Source organism: Acinonyx jubatus, chromosome B1, assembly GCF_027475565.1.
Source record: "Acinonyx jubatus isolate Ajub_Pintada_27869175 chromosome B1, VMU_Ajub_asm_v1.0, whole genome shotgun sequence".
Lineage (NCBI taxonomy): Eukaryota > Metazoa > Chordata > Mammalia > Carnivora > Felidae > Acinonyx > Acinonyx jubatus.
In genome coordinates, this window is record NC_069382.1 from 27,939,314 (window position 1) to 27,962,622 (window position 23,309).

Sequence of the window (23,309 nt, forward strand, 5' to 3'; positions counted from 1 at the left end):
AATGAGATCTTGCCATTTGCAATGATGTGGATGGAGCAAGAATGTATTATGATAAGTGAAATAAGTCAGTCAGAGAAAGACAAATACCATATGATTTCACTCACATGTGGAATTTAACAAACAAAACAGATGAACATATGGGAAGGGGGAAAAAGAGAAGAGAGGGAAACAAACCACAAGAGACTCTTAATGGTAGAGAATAAACTATGAGTTGACAGAGAGTAGGAGATGGGCTAGATGGGTGATGGGTACTAAGGAGGGCACTTGTTGTGATGAGCACTGGGTGTCATATGTAAGTGATGAATCACTGAATTCTACTCCTGAAACCAATATTTCAGGAGTATGTTAACTAACTAAAATTTAAATTTAAAAAAATGTGCCTAATTCACAGAACCAGAACAAATAATACTGAAATTTGCATGGAACCCCAAAAGACTCTGAATAGCCAAAGTAATCTTGAGAAACAAGAACAAAGCTGGAGGTATTACAATCCTAGATTTCAAGATATACTACAGAGCTATAGTAATCAAAACAGGATGTTACTGGCACAAAAACAGACAAACAAAACAGAGAACTCAGAAATAAACCTGTGGTCAATGGTCAATTATCTATGACAAAGGAAACAGAATATACAATGAGGGAAAGACAGTCTTTTCAATAAATAGTGTTGGGAAAACTGGACAGATACATACATAGGAATGAAACTGGACCACATTTTTACACCATATACAAAATAAACTCAAAATGAATTACAGATTTAAATACAAGACCTGAAATCGTAAAACTTCTAGAAGAAAACATGCAATGAGCTCTTTGACATTTGTCTAAGCAATATTTTTTTGGATATGTCTTCTTAGGCAAGAGCAACAAAAGCAAAGACAAATAATTTGAGCTACATCAAACTAAAAAAACTTTTGCACAGTGAAGGAAACCACCAACAAAATGAAAAGGCCTACTACTGAATGGGAGAAGATACTTGCAAATTATGTATCTGTTAAGGGGTTGACAACTAAAACATATAAAGAACTCATACAACTCAATAACAACAACACAAAAGAAACAATCTGATTAAAAGATGGGTGAGGACCTGAACAGACATTTTTCCAAACAAGACATGCAGATGACCAACATACACACGAAAAAATGCTCAACATCACTAATGATCAGGGAAATGCAAATCAAAATCACAATGAGATCTCACCTCACACCTGTCAGAATGGCCATTATCAAAAAGACAAGAAGTAACAAGTATTGGTGAGGACATGGAGAAAAGGCAACTCTTGTGCACAGTGGTGGGAATATAAATTGGTGCAACGCCTATGGAAAACTATATGGAGGTGCCTCAAAAAATTAAAAATAGAAATACCACATGATCCAGCAATTCTACATCAGGATATTTATCTGAAGAAAACAAAAATATTTAAAAAGATATGTTTCCCTTATATTCACTGCAGCATTATTTACAGTAGCCAAGGTATGGAAGCAACCTAAGTGTTCATCGATAGATAAATGGACAAAGAAGATGTGATATGTATATAATGGAATATTACTCAGCCATAAAATAGAATGAAATATTGCCATTTGTGATAACATGGATGGACCTGGAGGGTATTATGCTAAATGAAATATGTCACAGAAAGACAAATACCATATGATTTCACTTATATGTGGAATCTAAAAAACAAATGAACAAAACAGAAACAGACACATAGATACAGAGAATAAACTGGTGGTTGCCAAAGGGTAAGGGGGAAGGCAGATGGGTGAAACAGGTGAAGGGAATTAACTTCCAGTTATAAAATAAATACATTTTGGGGATGTGATGTACAGCAGAGGGGATATAGTCAGTAGTATTGTAATAACTTTGTATTGTGACAGATGGTAACTAGACCTACTGTAGTGATCATTTTGTAATGTATAAAAATACTGAATTACTCTCTTGTACCCTTGAAACCAATGTAATATTGTATGTCAATTATAATAAAAAAAACTATTTAAATTATCTGTAAAAACATGTGCTTAATTTTACCAAATTGTGATTTCAAGTTTACCATTTAAAATTTCTATAATGTTTCTTAAGAAGGCTGCAGTGAGAAGTGGGCTCTTTATAAACCTTGGAATTTTATTAGATTGCTAAGTGACATAGTAAATCATTTAAACCTGCCAGGTCCTGTTTTCTTCATCTGTTAACTGAGGTTAGAGATAATGAACAAAACAAATCTAAATCAGTATTCTCATCAGGATGAAATGAGATACAATATGTGAAGGATCTTTTAAAAATATGTGAAATTATATGCAAATTATTGTCATTGAAATTCCATATTCTTTTTACATTTAATTTAATTAGAAATTCCAGTTATGGAAAAACTTTGAGGACGAATGAATCTTTTGTATCAGTAGCTAATTGAATTTATCCATTAGTGACTCTTCTTTGCAATGTATCTACTGAAAATGATTATAGTTTCTGATTTACCAACACAGTAACAGTAGAATCAGGCTTATTTCACTTGGCTAAGATATTGGTGAGATTCGTAGCTGGGAACACTGATGGGTTTTTGTAAATCCAGACATATGGAGAGAAAAGGAGTTTGTGAAGATATTGTATGTGCAAAGAGAGTGAAATAAAATTAAAGTGAGGTTAAATACTAAAGCCTAGAGCAGGGAGGGCAAATATAGGATATGATGTTTACTACTTCTTGTCTTCCTCCACCTCTCCCCACCTCAGTCCCCCATGCACACACAGAAACCACAGCAGTCTTTTATGATGAACCTGCATGGGGCTTCACATTCATCTCCAACCTAGAATTTAGGAAATCATTACCTTGAATACAGTAGTCACATGAGATGAAACACAATCATTATTTTCATCCTTGGACATCAAAAGAGATTTGGAATGGATAAGACAAAATTATTATTTAAAACAGTGCTATTCTCTAAATCTGCATCAGTGAAATATATTTTGAGCATTATAACAGGATGTAGATAATTAAATCATATTTAAAGGATAAATTGTTAAAGGGAAAATAATATTTGGCATTTTATAATGCTTCAAACACACTTCTCATACATACCAACACACTGCTTAGCACATGGCAGATAATCAGATGAATATCCGTTGAATGAAAAATATGAAAGTTCAATTGGCTTCCAAAAGCTGCTCTGAATCAAACAATTTTGGACATGGCACACTTAAAGCTAATAGCAGTGGCTTATTTTTCTTTTGTAAATTCTTGGATCTTTAGCCCCTAGCATAGCGCCTGGAACAAGGTAGCCACTCAACATCCATGAGTGAAAAGAACAGGATCATTTATCTATTGAACAAGGGAAAGAATATTTCTGAAGTAAAATTTAGGAGGTGCAGGAAACAAAAGGTCCCATATTCTACTGTATCTTAACCTGTGAATCAGTCCTTGACATAGTATTTATCAGGTTTTAAAGTTATTGCTTTCATTCATACTTGTCGCCATTTTGATTTGTCTGTGAAGTACTGTGATCTTGAAGCAAGGAGATTTCAAAGGCAAAGCAGGAACAGGATCAGTGGTGATTAAGTGAAGAGAGATGATTTAAGCAATCAGCACAGTGCTAGGTATGGAGGGGAAAAGAAAAGAGGAAGAAACAGTCTCTGGTCTTAAACTTAATAAAAAAGGGGGATTGGGCAAATCAGACAGAGGAACAGTGCACTGAAATACTTCACTGAAGCAACCATATCTAAATGTGAAGGATGCCAAGGAGAAATGGATGTTCAATAAATGCCAGATGAAACAAAGACGATGCGGAGAAAAATACACCAAAGAAAGAAATTGAAGATAACTGTAATCGGAGTTTTTATGACTGCAGGGATATAGAAATTGAAAGGTTCTTAGGAATCACCTGTTATGAGCCAATCCCCACAAGTGAGGAGTAAACAAGCTGGGGCCCACAGAGGTTAAATGCCTCCCCCTGGGCCAGCTACAAGGCCCAGAGTCAGGGCTTCTAACACAGAGCCCTGACCTCTATACCACACTGCTGCACAACGGGAGGGAAAAGGTGAGACCTTAGGATTCTTAAAATTCCATGAATGCTTGAAATAATAGTCTGAGTAATACGAATAAATTGGGGGAGGGGGACTTTATTAATTATAGCACAGATGTAGTGAGTAATTTGGCAATGACATTCATTTTATAGTCATTTTGTGACAGAAGTTTTAAAACTAATCATTTAGAATTAAATTATTGAAAATCTAATGTAGGAATCAAATTCTGGGTTTAACTAAGATTGATTTTTTTCCATATAAACTATAAAAAATTTCCATCAAATAAAATGTAGATGTTATGTAGTATAATCTGAAGACAGAAGCAAATCACTTTAACAGAAGGTACTGCTTGAATCCCAGCTTGATATGTCATTAAATGTAATATTTGGGTCTTTTAAAAAAATAAGTCAAACAGTAAATGGTGATTAACAAACCAAATTGCACATAATAAGTTAATGACCTGAAGGATTCCTTAAATAGGAGTAGAGTTTAATAATGCTTGGAGAACAATAATGCAAATTAGCTTCAGTTATTATAAATCCAATAGGCATTCTTTATTCAAAGTAAATTTAATATTATAATTGATAAAGTATGTAAATAATTGTCAAAAAATGCTCAGAACTTGGGGAATTTTCAGGCTGAAGGTTTTACTATATTAGATACAGAGTCTTACTGACAAAATATTAGTGCCTAGCTTATGTTAGAGACGTTAGAGGAGAGGTTAAGTTCTAGGTTGTTGGCAGTGTGTGCCTTTGAGAATTGCGTGGCATGAAACGAATTTCTGTGATATTGGGGTGGTCATGGTGAGCAACGAAGAAAGATCTTAAATAGTGATGGGGCACTGGAAAGGAAAAAGAGTAATTGCTTACTATGTTACTGAACCAGATGCATTACAACTCTTTCACTAAATATTTTCAACTCAAAAATTTTTCCTCGTATTGAGAAAACATTTCTAAAAAAAAAAAAAAACAGAAACAAAAACAAAAGAAAACATTTCTAATTTTATAGTGGAGCTCAAGGAAATAATGAGATTCAATTTTAAAGAATTTTCTTTGAAGTAAATATCATCAGTATGTTGCAATAGATCATTAAAGAAATATCTGGGTGTACAAAAGTTATGAAATTATTTAAAATAGCTGTAAATAAATAGCATTTGTCTGAAAAAATCATATACACTCATATTATGAATTGTTAAATTCATAAAACGAAGAACGATTCGGTTATCATTATCCAAGAATCATTATCAACTGGTTTTTGTGTTAGTTCCAAGATAATTTAGGCCAAGAACAGGCACATTTTTTCCACGTTAAAATCCAGCATAATACGCATCATTATAGTATTTGTTTATTTAGATGGAGATTGCTTATAGGATTTAAAACTTTATTCATTTCTTTAGAAAATTTTAATAACAGAGGAAGAAGAATTTTAAAAAACTTAAAAAATAAGAATTTTAAGAATGTTTCTTGGGTTTGGGTTTTTCTTATTGCCAATGATTCCTGAACTAGCATTTGAAACATCCATTTGCAGAAATGCATTTTTATATATGCCTATTTCTCCCAGATTATATTTCTAATGAAGCTGCTTAGAGGTAAAGTTTCATATTGTACTCAGCAAAGATTTTGAAAGCATTTGGTGAACATTAATTCTGCCAAATTCCAGAAAAATTTCTAATCAACTTTGTAAGTAATGAGAAAATCCTAGAATGTACATAGGAAAAATCTACAGAAATTCCATGATTTAATTTCCTTGGTAATTCTAACCTCACACCTTCAACAAACAAACAAACAAACAAACAAATATACAAAAACTGTCCCTCTGGAATCCCCTAGGTCTCATGAGCAATAAAGATTACTCTTCCTTGTAACTCAGAGGAAAGTTTCCAGGACCAAATATACTTCATTTGCAGCCACCCAAAGATTCTAAGGATTGCTTAATAAATATAAGCACAATTGCTTTGCAATTGTAAACCTTTTTATATGTGAGAATTATAACAACACAGGATATATGTATCATACCTGGAGAGCTAAGTAGCAATAATCAATAGCCATAAACCAATCCACTATGGATGGGCAAAGGTTTAAGCAAATATCTTGCTTATTTTAAAAAAGAGAAAAAAGTACACTGGTGGTTGCCAGGGGATGGGGTGGAGGAATTAGACAGTTTTTCAATGGGCTTAGAGTTTCAGTTTTGCAAGACAAAAAAGTTCTGGACATTGGTGGTACAACAAGGTGAATGTACTTAACACTAATGAACTGCATATTAGAAATGGTTAAGATGGTAAATTTTATGTTATGTGCTTTTTAAGCCACAATAAAAAAAAATTGAACTAGACCAGAAAAGTGAGGTATTCAGACTGATTAAGGATATTTTTTTGTACTCCTAATAAATTGTAAGTTTATATTTAAAAAAGAAAATTGGGAAAGGTCATTTTTGAGACTTAGAGGGTCATCTTATGAAAAGGTGAAAGACAAATCACCTATGTACTTAACTCAGGCTGGAAAGACAGAATATTTTGGTTTTGACATCTGGGGAATATGTAACTAGTGGTTACATGTCAAGTAGTTTGAATTTGAACATTGGAGGTGGGGGAGAAACTAGCATTCCCAGCGATCATTGCCCAGAAAGCTAGACAATATGATAGTACAACATCTTAAATATTTGGGTTTATGTATTTAGCCTCTCTGTGTTTAAAGTGGGCCCTAGATATTAGTTGTTAATAGGATAACCAAAAAATCGTTTTGGCTGACAGTATTAAAACCTAAACAATTCCAGCTGGAAAGATGATGTGGAAGAAAGAATGCAAGTCTAAGGCCATGACAAAGAATGGCCCCCACACCATTCAGAAAGAGCAAGATTAAAAAGCCAATTTCTGAACCCCACTCTGGATCAACCAAATCATAATCTCTGGGGGCAGGGACCAGAACCTACATTTTAAATATGCTGTGTACACTGGGGCGCCTGGGTGGCTCAGTTGGTTGAGCTTCCGACTTTGGCTCAGGTCATGATCTCACAGTCGGTGAGTTTGAGCCCTGCATCAGGCTCTGTACTGACAGCTCAGAGCCTGGAGCCTGCTTCAGATTCTGGGTCTCCCTCTCTCTCTGACCCTCCCCTGTTCATGCTCTGTTTCTCTCTGTCTCAAAAATAAACAAACATTAAAAAAAATTTTAAATTATTTGTCCACTGAAATTTGGAAATGTTACAGTGTCATGAGAAAGCATAAGATGCCTGGAAGGAGTGACAAGAAAAAATGGACCCTGCAAGTGAGAATCGAGTTTCATATTGATTCATGCCAGATCCCTGAATTTAGATATTATTGCCACAGCTAACCTTTTGCCCTATGCAAAGCCTTGAAAATCTCCAGGAGAAAATCACATATATTATTTGCAGCAATAATGAACTTACTTAGAATCTTGTTCTTTAATACAGAAAACTTAAGAGGAAATAGAGAATTTTGTTGTTTCTTTTCATCTTAAATTAGAAATGCAAGAAAAAATAGAGAATGGAAATATTTTATTGCTTCAATCTTTAAAGAGAATTTAATCTAGACTTTTATGAAGAAAAACCTCATAATATGCAATAATTTGGTTATCCAATTTACTGTACCATCACTTATGTCTTCCCAAATAAACCTGTAACAGGTACTTTTGAAATAGCCACATAAGTACCAAGTACATTCCTTCATATGGCTGTTTCTGGGGAAAAAAAAAGACTAAAAGTAAAAAGTTTCTTATGAAAATCATAAAAGCTAGACTTAATTTTGAGGGGCAAATCTCATGAAACCTATCTTAACTAATTCATTTAATTAGTACAGCTCATGAAAATTTGAAAATGTCTTTTATGTTGTTTTGCAATAACAAGGGGTAGGAGGAAGTCATTTTTTTTCTTAACATGTTTTCAGAATAATACTAGAAAAATTGAAATCACGCTTCTTTATCCAATGTGATAAATTAATAAAAGACCTGAAAACAAAAGTTCCCAGTATTCCCAAGAAATTCTCTCAGAGTTGAAAAGAATCTTCAAGGTAATAACAATCCATTTTTTTCTTGATTTATTAATTCCCTTTATGCATCCTAAACTAAGTGCATGTCTATTCTCTGCCTTAAATAATTTCAGCAACAGGGAAGGAACACTACTTCTTAAAGGTGGCCCTCATGTCGAGCTGAAATTTCCTATAAATCTATTCTGTCTGAAGCTGACTCAAATAATAAGACATAAATTTTTTAACCTAAAATTTAAATTGTAGCTATAATACAACAGGACACAGAATTTTAAAAATACATTATACAGCCTATAATAATCCTTTTGACTTGGTGACTATCTCTGTTATGTTCATCTTTTTCACAATTAGGAATTCATTCATTGTTCTGGAGTACTAATCATCGAAGGGGTAGTAGTTGGAAACAGAAGTTAATGAACTTGCAGAACTGCCAAATGTCTATATATGAATGATTTGGTATTTCTGATAAAGCATGATCCATTAGAATGACAGCTAGTAAGGTTATATCATAGATATTAATTATATAGACTTATATAAAATATTGTTTTATTAATTTTGATCAATACATTAATTATAGAATGTCCACAGGTTAGCAAGCACAATATATATTATTTTTAAGTATGTTGGTTATGTTTTCAAATATGCTCAATGAGCATCCAGAAGTTTCTCTAAATTTAAATCAATGGGTACCACTAAAAGTACCATAAATACATTACAGTATATATCTATAGCTCCTCTATCCTACACACATAGATAAGACATAGGAAGATGATAAAAATATATGCATTTAAAAGAAATTAGTATATTTCTTATCGCTTATATATCTTAAGAGACAATTGGCATTTTAACCTTTAGCCTTTATTTTCTGTTTACTTACTTGGCTTATTTTACTAATTATGAACCATTTGAGCTACATGATACATGTCACAAAATGTAAAATTGAGGGACTAAACTAAGGTCCCTTCAAGTCCTAATGTTTAATATTTCCTAACAGTTGTATTAGTAACCGTTGAGTATAGAAATTATTTACTTTCCATTACTAAGATTTATATACCAGCTATTTGATAAATTAAAAAACATGTTTCAGTCTCCATAAATTTGAATGCTAGGCTTTTCATATAAGAATTCCTAATTATTAGTTCCTATCAGAGTTATCTCAAGATAGTTGTCAAAAAATCAGAAGAAAAGTTATTAAATGTCATGAAAGGATAAAGAGAGAAGAAAATGATTTTTACTCAAAGTCTAGTCAATTGATAAAAAATATTATTTTAGATTTGTAAATTTCTCAAGGCTGAATGAATAGCACTGAGACTTCTTTTTACCAAGATCTTACAGTTGTTATGACCACATTTCTCCTTCCCTGTCTTTTGTAGCTAAGGTAAGATCACATCAACCTGCAGCTATGGTTCTTAAAATGTGGTCCCCACGGCAGCAGCATCAGCTTACCTGGGAATGTGTCAGAAATGCAAATGTTTGGTCCCCTCCTCACCACACCAGGCCAACAGACTCAACCCAGGAAGCGGGGCCAGCAATCTGTTTTAACAAGCCCTCTGGTTGATTCTCAATCAAACCAAAATTTGAAAACCACTGGCCTGGAGCAACAGAGGAAAATATGTGTCTGTAAATAGGGTCAGTTCAGTTTACTCTGCTGGGGATATGGAAAAGAAGGGGAGACTTGGTAACGAAATACGAAAATCAGTGGAGTGATATAGGAAGAGTAAGTTGGTAAAAAGAGTTTCAAAAAACAATAAACTTTTCACTGATATTGACACGACTTGTTTCCAGATCAATTCAACATGACCAGTTGATTTTGGGTCATGAAAATGAAATAGTAGATCCACAGTAAATAGTAATTTGTCTTCTCTCTGCACTTAAGGGTTAAATTGGGATGATCCATCTATATTGTCATGTGATCTCTTTCCAAAATAGACATTTATTTAAAACGGTTGAGACTAGAGGTTCAATCCATAAAGATCATATAAGTTGTATTTAATAGCACTGAACTTTAACAAACTAGATGAACACTTATATAAGGAGTGTCTCTTGGTGGTACTAGCCCCATATATGGGGATTAGTTTGGGATAAAATAATTCCTCGTAATCTGAGGCAGATTTACCAGTAATACATGGGGGTAGACTGTGCTATATTAGTCAGGGGGTTAGATTTTGGAGTAAGTCTTAAAGATAGTTCGGCCTAATTCAATGAACACAGTCTTTGGCTTGGTGTCAATTTGGGTTCAAATACATTAGTTCTGAAATACTGAACCAGTTTTGAAAATCTCTGGAAAATCATATTAAAATGGTGATGATTAAAAAAAAATGGTGACAATAGGGTTGTTATAAGTAGAATAGTTACAGGGGTTCAGCAATGTTTAATATATGGTAGGTATTCAATAAGTAATGGTTGTTAATACTAATAAGATTGCCTCTTTCTTTTGTTACCACCTTCTCTTTAAAAATGGTCATGGTGCAATTTTCCTAGAGGCTACATTCGTTTCTGAAATTACTTGTCAATCGTGCTAGTCAAAGTATTTCCTGAAGATACAGTGTATACTGAAAAGTTGGAATAACTGACCTTTCAGTCCATATCTTCCCAAGTGAAATGTTTCTATTCATACTAAATTCCTGTACAGAAATACGGTAACAGTACTGATATTAGTTAAGTAGCAGTCCTTTCTGAGTCTATAGATCTAGTTCATAGGGCAATTTTTTCAGTCTTTATTGTGTTTCAGTTGTCATCTAAACAAATAAATAGGATGGAGAGGAGCTGTGGTGGTATTGGGAGAAATTAGTGTTCTTACTATGACAGGGGGGTAAAAGAAGGGAGGACATTTTAAAATTCTATTTTTTAAAATGATTATAGCATGGTTTAACCTTTAAGGAGAACAGCAATAGATAAAATTCCATAATAAATTCACCTGAACTTTCAAATTATTTTGTTCTATTAAAATTCTAGACTGTCAACCATTGGTATAAACCACATTGCTAGTCTGAAACACCTAGAAATAAAATACAGCAGTTTCTGAAGCAAATTAGCAAATGATAAGGAATTTTTTTATATCTAGGTGTCTTGTACATATCCTTATCCTTATTCCTAAATTATCTTAAAAAATTTTTTTAACGTTTATTTTTGAGAGAGCGAGAGAGAGCACAAGCAGGGGAGGCGCAGACGGGGGTGTGTGTGTGTGGGGGGGGGGACACATAGAATCTGAAACAGGCTCCAGGCTCTGAGCTGTCAGCACAGAGCCCGATGTGGGGCTCAAACTCACCAACTGTGAAATCATGACCTGAGCCAAAGTTGGACGCTTAACTGACTGAGTCACCCAGGCATCCCCTAAATTATTATCTTCATGGTTCTGTTGTTTTATTTTATGGGTAGTTTTGGCACTTATGTATGATCTTTTGGTATTGGTGCTCAGAATGTTTGAATGGGAAGATAGGGACAATTTCTATAAAACGGCAAGGGCAAATAACTGCCAACTAAACCGTTCTCTCATATCCCACTTAGCTTTCAAACAGCATTGAAGAAGAAACAGTGAAGAACCTAAAATGTACCTGCTATATTGAGAAGAGGGAGGAGAAAAAAAATTTCTAACAACAGGCAATCCACTCTCAACAGAATTTGTTGCGAACTGACCAACAAGATTGCTATTGCAAAGCACCACCAGGCTTAAAGGCTGCTTTATCATATGGACTATTTCTGCAATGGAATTTTATGTGCACAGAGATTTTTGAAATTAATGAAATACACATGTGTATACACACTTCAAAATACACTTTGGTAACTCTTAAGCACGGTCTCTGATAAACCAATGGGCACCAGAAGGAGAGGTCTAGGGAGAAAGGTGTCACTCTTTTCCATTTGATCTATTGACAGTGGTGGCACTGTATACTGGAGGATTCGGGCGCCTAAGTAAAGCATCTGGGACAAAAACCCTTATGTGTTCTTCTCTTCTCCTTCAATCACCAACCTTGGTGGTTTCTCAAGGCTAAAAACAAAACAAACAAACTCATTATGATGTTTTATCTTTGCACACTCTAGTAGTTACGGGTCCTCTAAAGTAGAACCATATCGTTCACAGTTCAGTGCCCTTCCTGATTTCCTTTGTTAAATATCATTATTTGTAACGTAATACGTTCAGTAGACCAAGGAAATAGAGGTCAAAGGTAGTATTTGATTCTCAGGGGCCCCTGAAATGATAGCAGTGGTGTATTACTTAGCAACGTAATTTAAGGTTCTTTCAGGTACAATGCCATTTCAGGGTGTGATGTTAATTTTTAAAATTCTTTTGTCATGCAGAATGTAAGAAATGATTACAGAATGTGTAGAAACAAGTAATGCTTCCAAAGAATAAGACCTCATACAGATAATAAAAGTATTTCCATAAAAAATTAAAGCATAGGATGATTGTACAGTTAGTGTAAACGTTTGATCTTAAGAAGGGCCAGGAACAAAATTTCATTTTGTGTGGCTGAAGAGATACATACATGTGATAAAACTGCCACTTCTTCCTGTTCTTTTGGGTATAAGCACAGATTGCTGCATTATTTTGTTTTTAATACAGATTGTCTTATACTTTCCAATTCTGGTATTCTGTTTTTTTCTTTCACACTTCATTGATACAGAATATTATTAGAAGTTTAGAGTAGGAGGGAACCTTAGCTTCTAGCACAATCTTGTTCATTTTTCATAAAAGGAGCCATCCTACTGAAGTTAAATGGTTTACTGAGAGTCAGGCCTTACACTGGAAGAATTAGGTCTTATTATTCTTTCTCAAATGATCTTTTAAAGGTTAAATAAATAGGGATTTGGTCTTGAGAAGTCTTATTTCTTCCATTTTGTTATATTGATTTCTTTTGCTATAGGCAAACAAAATAGTAAACCACTACCTTTCTCTTCTCTCTTCCTTGTGTATTTGTTAGCTCTAGGCAACAGCCTCATCAAATCCACAACAAATAATAAATAAAATCTTGAAGAGCATGTATTATACTACTCCAAGAAAAATAAGACACTAAGGATTTCTGAATATAGGTATCTCACAAGAAATTCTGTCTTTAATCAGATCAAATAAACAGATTTATATCACCATTTTGATAAAGACAAAAGCCCACAAAAGCATTTTTTCCCCTAATCTTACACTTGGGAGCAAGTCTAACTTTTAACTAATATGAACATTTTTCTTAGGGATTACTTTTCCTTTTATTTACGCCTATTATTTCCTGGAAACCAATCAACACTTTGAATAGAATAACACAGAAACTATATAAGGGGGGAAATGAGAGGGCAGACAACTCCTATACAATCTTAGAAAAAAGCCAACAACAGAAAGGAAGAAAATGTATATTTCATTAATAAGTATTTCCTTTACATTCACATCACAAATTCACTTCACTGTAGCAGCACTAATTTCATTATGAATAAGTTTTTATTTACTGGTAGATGTCACTGGCCTTAGTAAGACATTTCTCACAAAGAATATTTGAAAGAAGGTAAAGTTTGGAAAACACAATTTACCTGAAAGCACCAACATGAGAAACTCCTTGATTAAGGATGAGAAATTCCTAATTTTTTAAGCAAAACTCGTTCCTGCAGGAGAATTTACCTTCTTTTTGACCCCATTCCTTAAATAAGAAGCAATACCTATAAACCATTTTAAGCTTGAACAAGTAAATACTGGAGAGTTTTACCAATGTTATAGATTCTGTAAAGGATGATGGGTTATTCATCATTAAAATAAACACTTTTTTATGCTTTAAAAATATATATTTAAGAGGGTCCTGTCTTCTAACAACTCTCTCATTTACAGACAGGAAATTATGCCACCAATTATGGAGATATATTTTTAATGTTTAAACCAGTGCTTGAATTTTTAAAACTTTTTAATATTTTCATAAAATTTACAGGTATCAATTTATTAAAAAATTCCTCCTCAACCCTCATATTCTTTAAGGTACTTCTAATAGTACTAGATCTTTTCCTCTGGTTGATTTAATTTATAACTAGATAATATCCTTTAAGGTTCCAGCATGTGACTTTCAATTTTTCAGATAATTTTTTCTTGGTGGTTATTAGAAAAATGACTTTAAATATACATGTTTGATATGAATGAGAAGAGAATTTGATTTTGATTTTGGGGGGGGAGGGGTTTTAAAAACTATTAAAGCATTATGCTAACTTTATTTTCAAACAATTTACTGTTTAATACTCTTCCAGCAGAGAATGGAGATGGTTTAGTTGTACTTGTAACCTTATAGCCCCAAAGTTTTTACTCTCTCCGCAAATCATCATAGTACCCCTTCTGGTCCCAAAGACATCTGATGGACTCTGAGTCCTTCAGTGGGGAATCCATGCCTTAAACAATCAGGACTAGTGTTACCCCTTTGTTTAGTACTGGATTTGACTAGGTTGCTAAATGAATTATTCATTAATAACCTCATCATAATAAAGATAAAAGCTCATGTTAACAAATCAAAAGATTTCAACAGTCATAGCACAACCTTTCACTATAGTTCCATTACTTATTTGCTCTCATAATGGCAAGGTCTTTGGATAACAATAAGATAGTAAAAGAATTAGTAAAACTTAAGTAATAATTTATTAAAGCTTTAAATATCAGTGTTTTTCATTAGAGAACATAGTTAACCTAACACTTGGTAAAATAGTTTAATATCCTGCCAGTCCTCAACTGTATTACTTTAGGAAAAAGACCAATAGTCTTTTGAGAGAAGGAACAGGGAAAGACAGGAAGGGCAAGGTGGTTAGGGACAGAGAAGGGAAATTAAATATTTATACACTTTAAATTAATATATACACATATTTGCATCTTAAGTTAATATTAATGGGATTCATTCAAAATTTCCTTGAGGTTCCCTTGGTGTAATAATATAATTCAAATTAAGTGCTATGTTAACTAGTACAAGTATGGTATCTAAGTAAAAGGGGAAAAATTCATTTAAAATGACAGATCTAAAACTGATACTACCAGGACATATACACAGGACAGTGTATATATTTTCCTTTGTATGTTTATAAAGAATATATGTATAGACACATATGCTTGTATATTCAGAGTAACTCTAGAAGGATACGCAAGAAATCAGTAACACCGGTTACTTTTCACTGTCTACCTAACCGTAGCGTTTAAATTTTGTACCATACATGTTTTCCCTATTCAAAAATATTGATTAAAAACTACCAAAATAAATTTAATTTTAAAAAACAAGTCAAATTAAGAAAAAAACCTTTTTTTAACGTTATAGAAGAAAATATACTAATACATATATTGTTTTTCCAAGATCCACCTACATAAGTTTTGGTATCTTTACTTTGTGACAGTAAGCGTGAGTTAAAAACTCAACTTTCACATGACCTTAAATTGGGAAAAACACATTTTCCCTGTACCTCATCGCTACAGCACTGTGGACTATGGTCTGTCTCAACAGCATACTAATATCCTTATTTTCTTCCTGTGATGGGTTAGCCGTTAGCCATGTTACTTGTGAAATTCAAAAAATCTTTAAGGAAACTTCAGAAGGACTATAAGAATCTTACTTGGCAGTGGTAAGTATTACACCTCTGTTATTCTGTTGGCATAGGGTCAATTTTAACTTCTCTTTGTGGTTTACTTTAGATTTTTATCCTGCCAAAGATGTTTGGTGTTTTAGTAAACACAGACTTCAAACTATGTGGTGACTAAGCAAAGCCCTTACATAAAGCTTGGAATAGGATTTTATAAATAGTTCCAATGAAAGACATTTTGAAATAAGCAGGGAAAAAAATCTCACGGTTATAAAAATTATTTTCAGAACGCCACTTAAAAATTCAAATTAAGTCCTAATCACTTAGATATTAAAATAAACCATAAAACAAAATCTAAAGGAGTGATAGTACATACACCAGCTTTCAATGGTAGCTGCTTAGTAAAAATGAGTGTCTGAGGGTGTATTCCAATTTCATCCTCTTCAAATTGTGCAGCTCAGATAAATGTTTATTTTACTGAAAATATTTGCAAAATTACAATATAAATACATGAATATATTAAGATAGGATGATTATATATAATGTATTCTTATCCATATATATAAAATGAATGCAGTAAATATAGCATATTCTCGATGAATTGTTAGTACACAGTGTTTCTTAGTAAAGCACATACAACCTATTATTAAGCAACAATTATCTAGTTTTCAAATGTACATCTCAGGAAGTTTTTAGGATGAAAGGATACACTAAATCTCCCAATACCCTTTTTGGTTGGTGAAAGTTAGTTCTGCAAATTTTGAAATAATACTGTATTGATTTTAGCAATGGTTCTGAGGCTCTTCGCATTTTCTTAATTTGAAACTTTATTTCTTTAGTCTGGGTGTTTTCTTAATGACACTGTATCAGCCAACCATGCCTTTAATTCTTACACAGTATCATGTACTGTCTTTTCATTAGTTGTTTTAACACACATCAACAATGAAACAGAATTACTAAAAAATTTTTTTTCTGCACAAATTCCCAAAATTAACTTTCAGGGTATTATGGGGAGTCTCAACTAGATATAGTCTCAACTGTAATACTAATCTGGGCTAGAAGTAGTTTTTTATTGATTTTAGTTCTTAAGAATACAAATATGAACTCTACTTTAAGTGTTCATTAAATGTATTGGGAGTTGTTTCAAAAGCATCTTCTACCCTTCTCCGTTACACTGATTTAATGGAAACTTGTTATTATAGCAGTTCCAACACAAACATCTGCATGCAAGAGATCACCCTACAGATTCTAACTACATAGTTATCGAAACACATCCCACCTTTCAAGTGGCATAAATGTACATCTTCTATATACAAAAGGTAAAGTGCATTATTAAATTAGTGAACTGACAGATTGTCTGCCTGGACCATATAGCTTTCAAATAGACAAATGTGAAATTCTCCCATTAGAACCAATTATTTCAAGAGGTTCCAACTAGCTTTTCCACCCTGTCGTTTACTTTTTGGCCATGCTCTTTAGTGCAAATAAGCTTGTGTTTGACTCAAGTTTAAGGGACATGGCAGTTTGGGGTTTTAACAAGGAAAATTATAAAATGTGGCAGAACTTTTAATACTTTTATAATACATTGCATCTTTTGCATATTAAGCAACAGATTAGTGTTGCTTTCAATTGCTAGGAGCACACTGCCAACTATTATGAGGAACCCGTTTCCAAATTTCATACTATTAGCTTATATTATTACAGTTTTGAGTCTATACCACATTATGCTTGGGTTATGTGCAAACATCATCAGTGTTTTAGAATTATACAATGAACTAGTAATTTTGGTTACTAACTTGAATGTTCATTTTTTGACTTCTAACATCCAGTTGCCTTAAGAGTTTAATGTCTTCAAGGCAGGGATCCTATTATTTTGAAGAATACCATGTACACTTGCAGCTCCATTTATGTTACAAATGACAATAAATAAAATGTATATTGCACAGATAAAAATAGTAGCTTATTTTATAAGATACATGGCAATACATGTCCTAATACCAGAGTTTTGAACTGGATCTTATTTGATTATGGCTAATGAATAATTGGGAATTTTAAGTATCAAAAAATTGTAACATCATTTCATTTTTCAATGAATACATATAAAAAAGTGAAACAAAAGGACTGGCAGAAGGCTTAGTGATTCTAAAGTATATTCAATTGCCGGTATATATGCATCTACCAATCTATAGCTTTGAGATGGTAATAACTTTGGAGTATACATACAATGTAGAAGATTTGGCTACTTAACTAATTCTTTAGTTAAACAATTAATGCAAAATTAATATTTATATACAATGAATTAAAGATAGTTAAGTCTGACATGTATTGTGTATATGTATATATACACACGTATGTATGTATATAGACACACACTCTCAAATCTTATCAGACTAAAAACCAAGAAAGAAATCATTTAGACTTAATGGATATAAGTATTTTACGAGGGAAGGTTTTTAAGAGAGAGTATACAGTCATAGCAATAGTGATAGGAACACTCGAATACTGGAACATGCGCAGCTCCAGTTTGCCAAAATCTGACAGGTTGATAATTATTAATAGGCACTATGATGGGCAGGAATAACAATCAGTAGTACAGTAATTCAAGTGCACATCACTCCTTCATATACCAAAAGCTACTTTTTATCAAGTCTACAATAGTTATTTTACAGTTAGGACTGTTTAAAGATCCTTGCTACTTTTAGAGTCTCAACACCCACCATGTGCTATTAACTCTAGTATTTCCAACTATCTTCCAACCTTCGGTTGTTCCATAGTAATCCAGATGGTCCACATTTATGATGAACTAATGAGATTCCTTCATACTACTTGGGGAAACGTGAAATACAATCTGAAAACCAATACCAGCATATATGTCTGGGTTACTGATTGCTTGTTTTTAAATAAGAGAGGCCAGTAATATTATTTTCTTAACTCATAACGTTTTCTTAGTGACCTTACTTAAATGTACTTGGGGACAAACTTCTGAAGGAAAAAAATTATTAAAATTATTTTGAACTACTTATGGTATATAAAAGGAGAGCTACATTCTGATCTCAATCCATGCAGCCGGCTCTCATAAATGAGAGCTATATTTGGGGGTTGAAATCAGTGTCTGGCTCTTAAACATGATTATATGGACTTATTGTGTGGGAGGTGAATAAAGCCAAGAAAAAAGACAATAGTTTCAATCAGAATAAAATGCAGCTCAACAGATAAAATTCTAGTCAGTTAATACAGGGTGGGTTGGTACACATATACAATATATCCACTTGTTTAAAAATTGCTTAGGTGTTGAAAAATTGCTGTGGCACTTCCTGGAAAGCAATTTTTAATACAGGTAACTGGGTGAGTCTTGTGTAAAGTAAACCTTTTTAAGTATCATAAAGAGCACCTTGGAAAATGCTTGAATTTTCCTTTCAAATATGTTTATAACCAATCTAAAATATTTTCCCAGGCTGAAAATTTATATTCTAAATGCTTTTTAGAAAAAGAGTTGTTTGTTTGTTTGTTTGTTTGTTTTTCTGGAATTAAAATACCTGTAAAAGCCAGGTTTATATTGGAAGTGTTGACACGGTTTTAAGGGTAGCAATTGCAAAAGTGCTACTAAAATGTATTATTACAGATGTATTTTTGTATCAGTGAACTGGTGCACCAACCCCTCTGAAAGAGTGCTAAAGAAGAAGCATAAAATAGAACACCTTGAGTCCACGATATATTCTGGGGGAAAAAAAAAAAAAAACCTCTCACAACCTTCAAATTAGCATGAAAGGCTAAAACACCAAGATTTCCATAGCAAAGCCATAGGATGAAGCCTCCCACTCAACAGTGACATAATAGTAATTCCTAAAACTTCGGAAAGTCAATAAAAATATATGGTACAGTAAGTAGAGGTAAAGATAGGGTTATAACTAGTTTAGAACAACCAATTAAAACTCTCCCACGGCTTTGATATGGCAACTATAAACTCCAGGGTTACCACAAAATTTGAAATTATAGAATACTGTAGTAGCTGTAAGATTTGACTCTTTAATGGTATGGTTTAATACTGTTATCCAATGAACAACTGATATATTTCTACATGTACTTTTATAAATAAATATATTTGTATTATACTTGAGGTCAATTTCTGTTTCTGTGGTAACTGCCCTACAGGTAAGCTTAGCAGCTTTTAACGAAGTAGGGATGGAATATTTTGGGGAACTTGTTAAATAGAAATTCACACTTCCATATTAAGTATATGTATCTTTTTCAGGATTATGTCATAGTGCAATGTAAATCTTAGTTATGGTATTTAGAAGGTCAGAATGTCACATTTTGTGCTGATTTGCATACTTCAATGGTCTGGAGCAGGTGAAGCAGCTAAACTATTTAGCTCTGGGAAGATCAGAATTCCCATAAGAATTATAATGTTCTACGTATAACATGAGAATCAGACTCCTTGAAGTATAAACTACCAGAGGTATTACTAATAACAAAGGGCCAAAAAAGAGGAAAAACTTCTTCAAATGATTATGGATCAGTACTTTTAGCCAATTTTATGATTTAAAATTTTGCCTGATGGAGTTCAAATTCACTCTAGTCGAGGCATTCTTGTTCTTCACCACTGGCCCTTCTGCCATCCATTCTCTTTTCTTTATGGCTGTTGCAAATTTTCCTCATCTCTTCTTCATACTTGATAAAATTCTCCCCAAACCTTGTCCAAGCTTTGAATGGAACAGTAATAGTATTACGGTAAGGTGGCCTCACCTCACTTACCTTCAGGAAAATTCCATATTTATTAGAGCCCACATCAAAGTAGAACCTTTTATTGTCCACTCTGAAAGAAGTCCCCTCTGGGAGTTCAAGTGGGTCATCATCTCCACCTCTTCGTTCTTCTATGTCCCCTTCGCCATAGTCTTCAATTAGCTGAACCAAGGCATCACGAAACTCGATCATTCCTTGTGCTGGGAGCACAATAGTCTGTTCTTGGCCCAAACTGTGACCAAAATAACCTATCATGCCAGTCCCCCGCATCATGGTTTGTCTAATTCTTAGGAAGCGACCCCGCTGATTTTCCTTTAGGTCTAGATAGTATTTCCTATTGTCCCTCTCTATGTAGTCTGTTTTGAGGACACTATGAGGGTGCTCTTCGGACCCTACAGAGACTGGTGGGGAGGGTGCCGAGTGCTTCTGTCTCCTCCTGGACGCTTGCTCTTTGCCGTGGCCATGCTCCTGTCGGTGGCCTTTCAGGCCCAGGTGGGCGTAATGCTCGATGAAGTCCCCTAGACAGTCCTTCAGCTCCGCTGCCACAGACAGGGACAGAGTCAGTTTACTCTTTCTGATATTGTCCTGCCGGCCTCTCCCTATCCAGACTTCAGCTATCTTTAGGAACCGGCCCCGGGAGCTTTGCTTCACGTCTAGGTAAAACCTCTTTTTCTGGATGTCCACTCGTTTGGAGGCCAGCTCCTGGATTTCGGCTGCACCCCCAGCCTGATTAGGGGTGGCTGAGGCCGCGTAGTGGGGGTAGTGGGAGTGCTGGGCCTGGGGATAGAGTCTACTCTTGCTTAGGCCAGAGCCCCCTACATTCTTGCCGCCGCGGCCGCGGCCGCCGCCGCCTCCCCTTCGCCTGGCTCTTTCCATCTTCAGCTGCAAGTGACAAACAGACACACGGGGTGGGGTGGGGGAGGGGTGTTGAGAACAATCGCAGACGCCCCTCGGCCTGCGCTGCCCCCGCCTCCGCCCGGGACCCCCACACCGGGCCGCGGTGCACGGCGCCCGCCGCCGCAGCGCCCGGCTCCCGCCTCTGCCCGACCGTCGGCGGCGACAGGCGGCGTCTCCCGGCTCCGCACCGCGCACACAGCATCCCTCCGCCGCCCCGGCCTCCCGCTCGCCGCCGGGCCGCCGGCCTCAGGCTCGGCAGCCCCGGGGTCCCCAGCCAGTAAACACTCACATCGACACTGCCATCACCGCCGCTACCGATGCCCTTCACGACCGCCGCCGCCGCCAGCTCTCGGCCCCTCTGCTGCAGCCGCCGCAGCCGCTGCCCCCCGCCAACTCCCCCGCCGCCGCCGCCGCTCGCACCGTCCCCCGCCGGAGCAGCCGGGCAGGGGCATCGCCTGCGGCGCCCGCCGCCGCCGCCGCCCCTCCTGCGGCCGCTGCGGGGGCCGCCGCCTCTCTTCGGGCACCGGCCCGATACCCGCCGGGAGGGGAGGGGGGGGTGGCGGCGGGGGGCGGGCCGTGGACCCCGCCTCCTCCAGCACAGCCCGCTGAAGGGAAGAGAAGGTCTCGCGCTCTTCCTCGGGGCGCGCCCTGACCGAAGCCCGGCGCGCGGAGATGGACTATGAGTGCGAGGTGACTGGACAGGTGTGAAGATGGTAACGAGGACGGAGGTGGCGAGACTGTTGTGACTTCTCCACGTTCCTCCGGGATGCAGGACTCTGGCGGCCCAGCGGCATCCGCACAGGGACTACATTTCCCGGAATGCTCAGCGGTAGCGAGAGTCCTTGCGCATGCGCGCCGCCTGGCCCGCTGGGCTTGATGGGAGGGCTGCAGCGCACCACGAATGGAGGACGGGGGCGGGGCGGACCTCGGAGGGAGGGGTGGAGAAGATAGGTCTACCCCAGCTGATACTGTGCCGTGGGCGCCGTGACGCCAAGGCGTGCGCTCTGCAGCGCGGGAATAAGGTCTGTTGAGTTGGTGTCCGGCCTGGATGCCTGGCTTCCAGGCCCTGCTGTTGTGGCGCTTCACAATTCGTCCAGCTGAAGGAGGAGACCCGTTGAACTGGCTCTTCTCAGGGTAACGTGACTTCCCTACCCCTGTTTCAGCCAGCCCCAGACCCTGGGGTATCATTCTAGCCTTCCCAGACATTGGGGGTGCGTGCTCAGTCCCGAAGAGCAGGCCGCTGGGCAGTGTGTAGGAGGTGCGTTAAAACCCGCGACCTCCTGCCCCTTCCCACCTCTGGAGCATGCCGGAAAAGGGCCCCCACATGCCGCAGGCCTTCCCAGGGCTTCTGTCAGCCAAAAAGTGAGCTTTCCCATTCCCTCCCACCTTCAGCTTGTGCCACCGGTTGCCTGTCTTGGGCCCTTGGGATTGTACCCTTCGGATCCAGCCTTTACTGCTGCAGAAATGGAGCCACTCCATATTTTCATAACAAAGTCGAGGGGAATAACCTATTACGTGTAATTTAGCAAATTAAGTTGGATTTCTTGAGTTTAAATCCTTTAACAGTAAGTTTTGAATAAAGAGCTGAAGGAAAGCTAGTTCTGTGGCTGGGGTGGGGCGGGAAGTGCAAAGGCCCTGAGAAAGCCTGTTTGGCGTGTTCAAAGAGCAGTCTAGGAGGCCAGTAAGTTAAAGCACAATGAGATGGTAAGGGAGAAGTTGGAGGAGGTGAAGTCAGACGGGAAAGAGCTGAGGACAGATAGTGTAGGACCTCATAGGGTATTTTGAAAATTTGGGTTTTCATTCTGAGGGAAGTGGGAAGCTATTGGAGAGTTTTGTCAGGGAAACATCATCATCTGAATGATCTTTAAAAAAAAAAAAAACAAAAAAACTGGTAAGGGGCACCTGCCTGGCTCAGTCAGTTGAGCCTCCGACTTTGGCTCAGGTCATGATCTCACAGTTTATGGGTTCGAACCCCGACAGCCTGTCAGCGCAGAGCCTACTTTGGATCCTCTGTCCCCCCTCTCTCTCTGCCTCTCCCCTGCTTGTGCTCTCTATCAAAAAATAAATAAACATTAAAAAAAATAGAAAACACTGGTAAAATATATGTAACAAAATGTGCCACTGTAACAGTTTTTAAGTGGA

General features: G+C 36.6%; 2 protein-coding genes across 6 annotated transcripts in view; one reads left to right on the top strand and one right to left on the bottom strand.

The window, feature by feature from the left end:
• Positions 1-21,952, bottom strand: part of PURG (purine rich element binding protein G) — a 36,334-nt gene extending 14,382 nt beyond the window's left edge. The window contains exons 1-3 of one of the 3 annotated variants that reach the window (XM_027077329.2): positions 21,457-21,952; positions 20,283-21,152; positions 8,500-8,501 (exon numbers count right to left, since the gene is read on the bottom strand). In XM_027077329.2, coding sequence (XP_026933130.1) covers positions 8,500-8,501; positions 20,283-21,146 — 866 coding nt within the window. In that variant the 5' untranslated portion in view covers positions 21,147-21,152; positions 21,457-21,952. Of the gene's footprint in view, positions 1-8,499; positions 8,502-14,137; positions 21,153-21,456 lie in introns of those variants that run through there. The other 2 variants (XM_027077328.2, XM_027077327.2) reach the window with 2 other exon arrangements.
• A 113-nt stretch (positions 21,953-22,065) lies between these two features.
• The window catches only part of WRN (WRN RecQ like helicase), a 146,141-nt gene continuing 144,897 nt past the window's right edge, over positions 22,066-23,309 (top strand). For all 3 annotated transcript variants that reach the window (XM_015062676.3, XM_027077326.2, XM_027077325.2), the window contains exon 1: positions 22,066-22,301. The gene's annotated coding sequence lies outside the window, so the exon portion shown is untranslated. The remainder of the gene's footprint in view (positions 22,302-23,309) is intronic.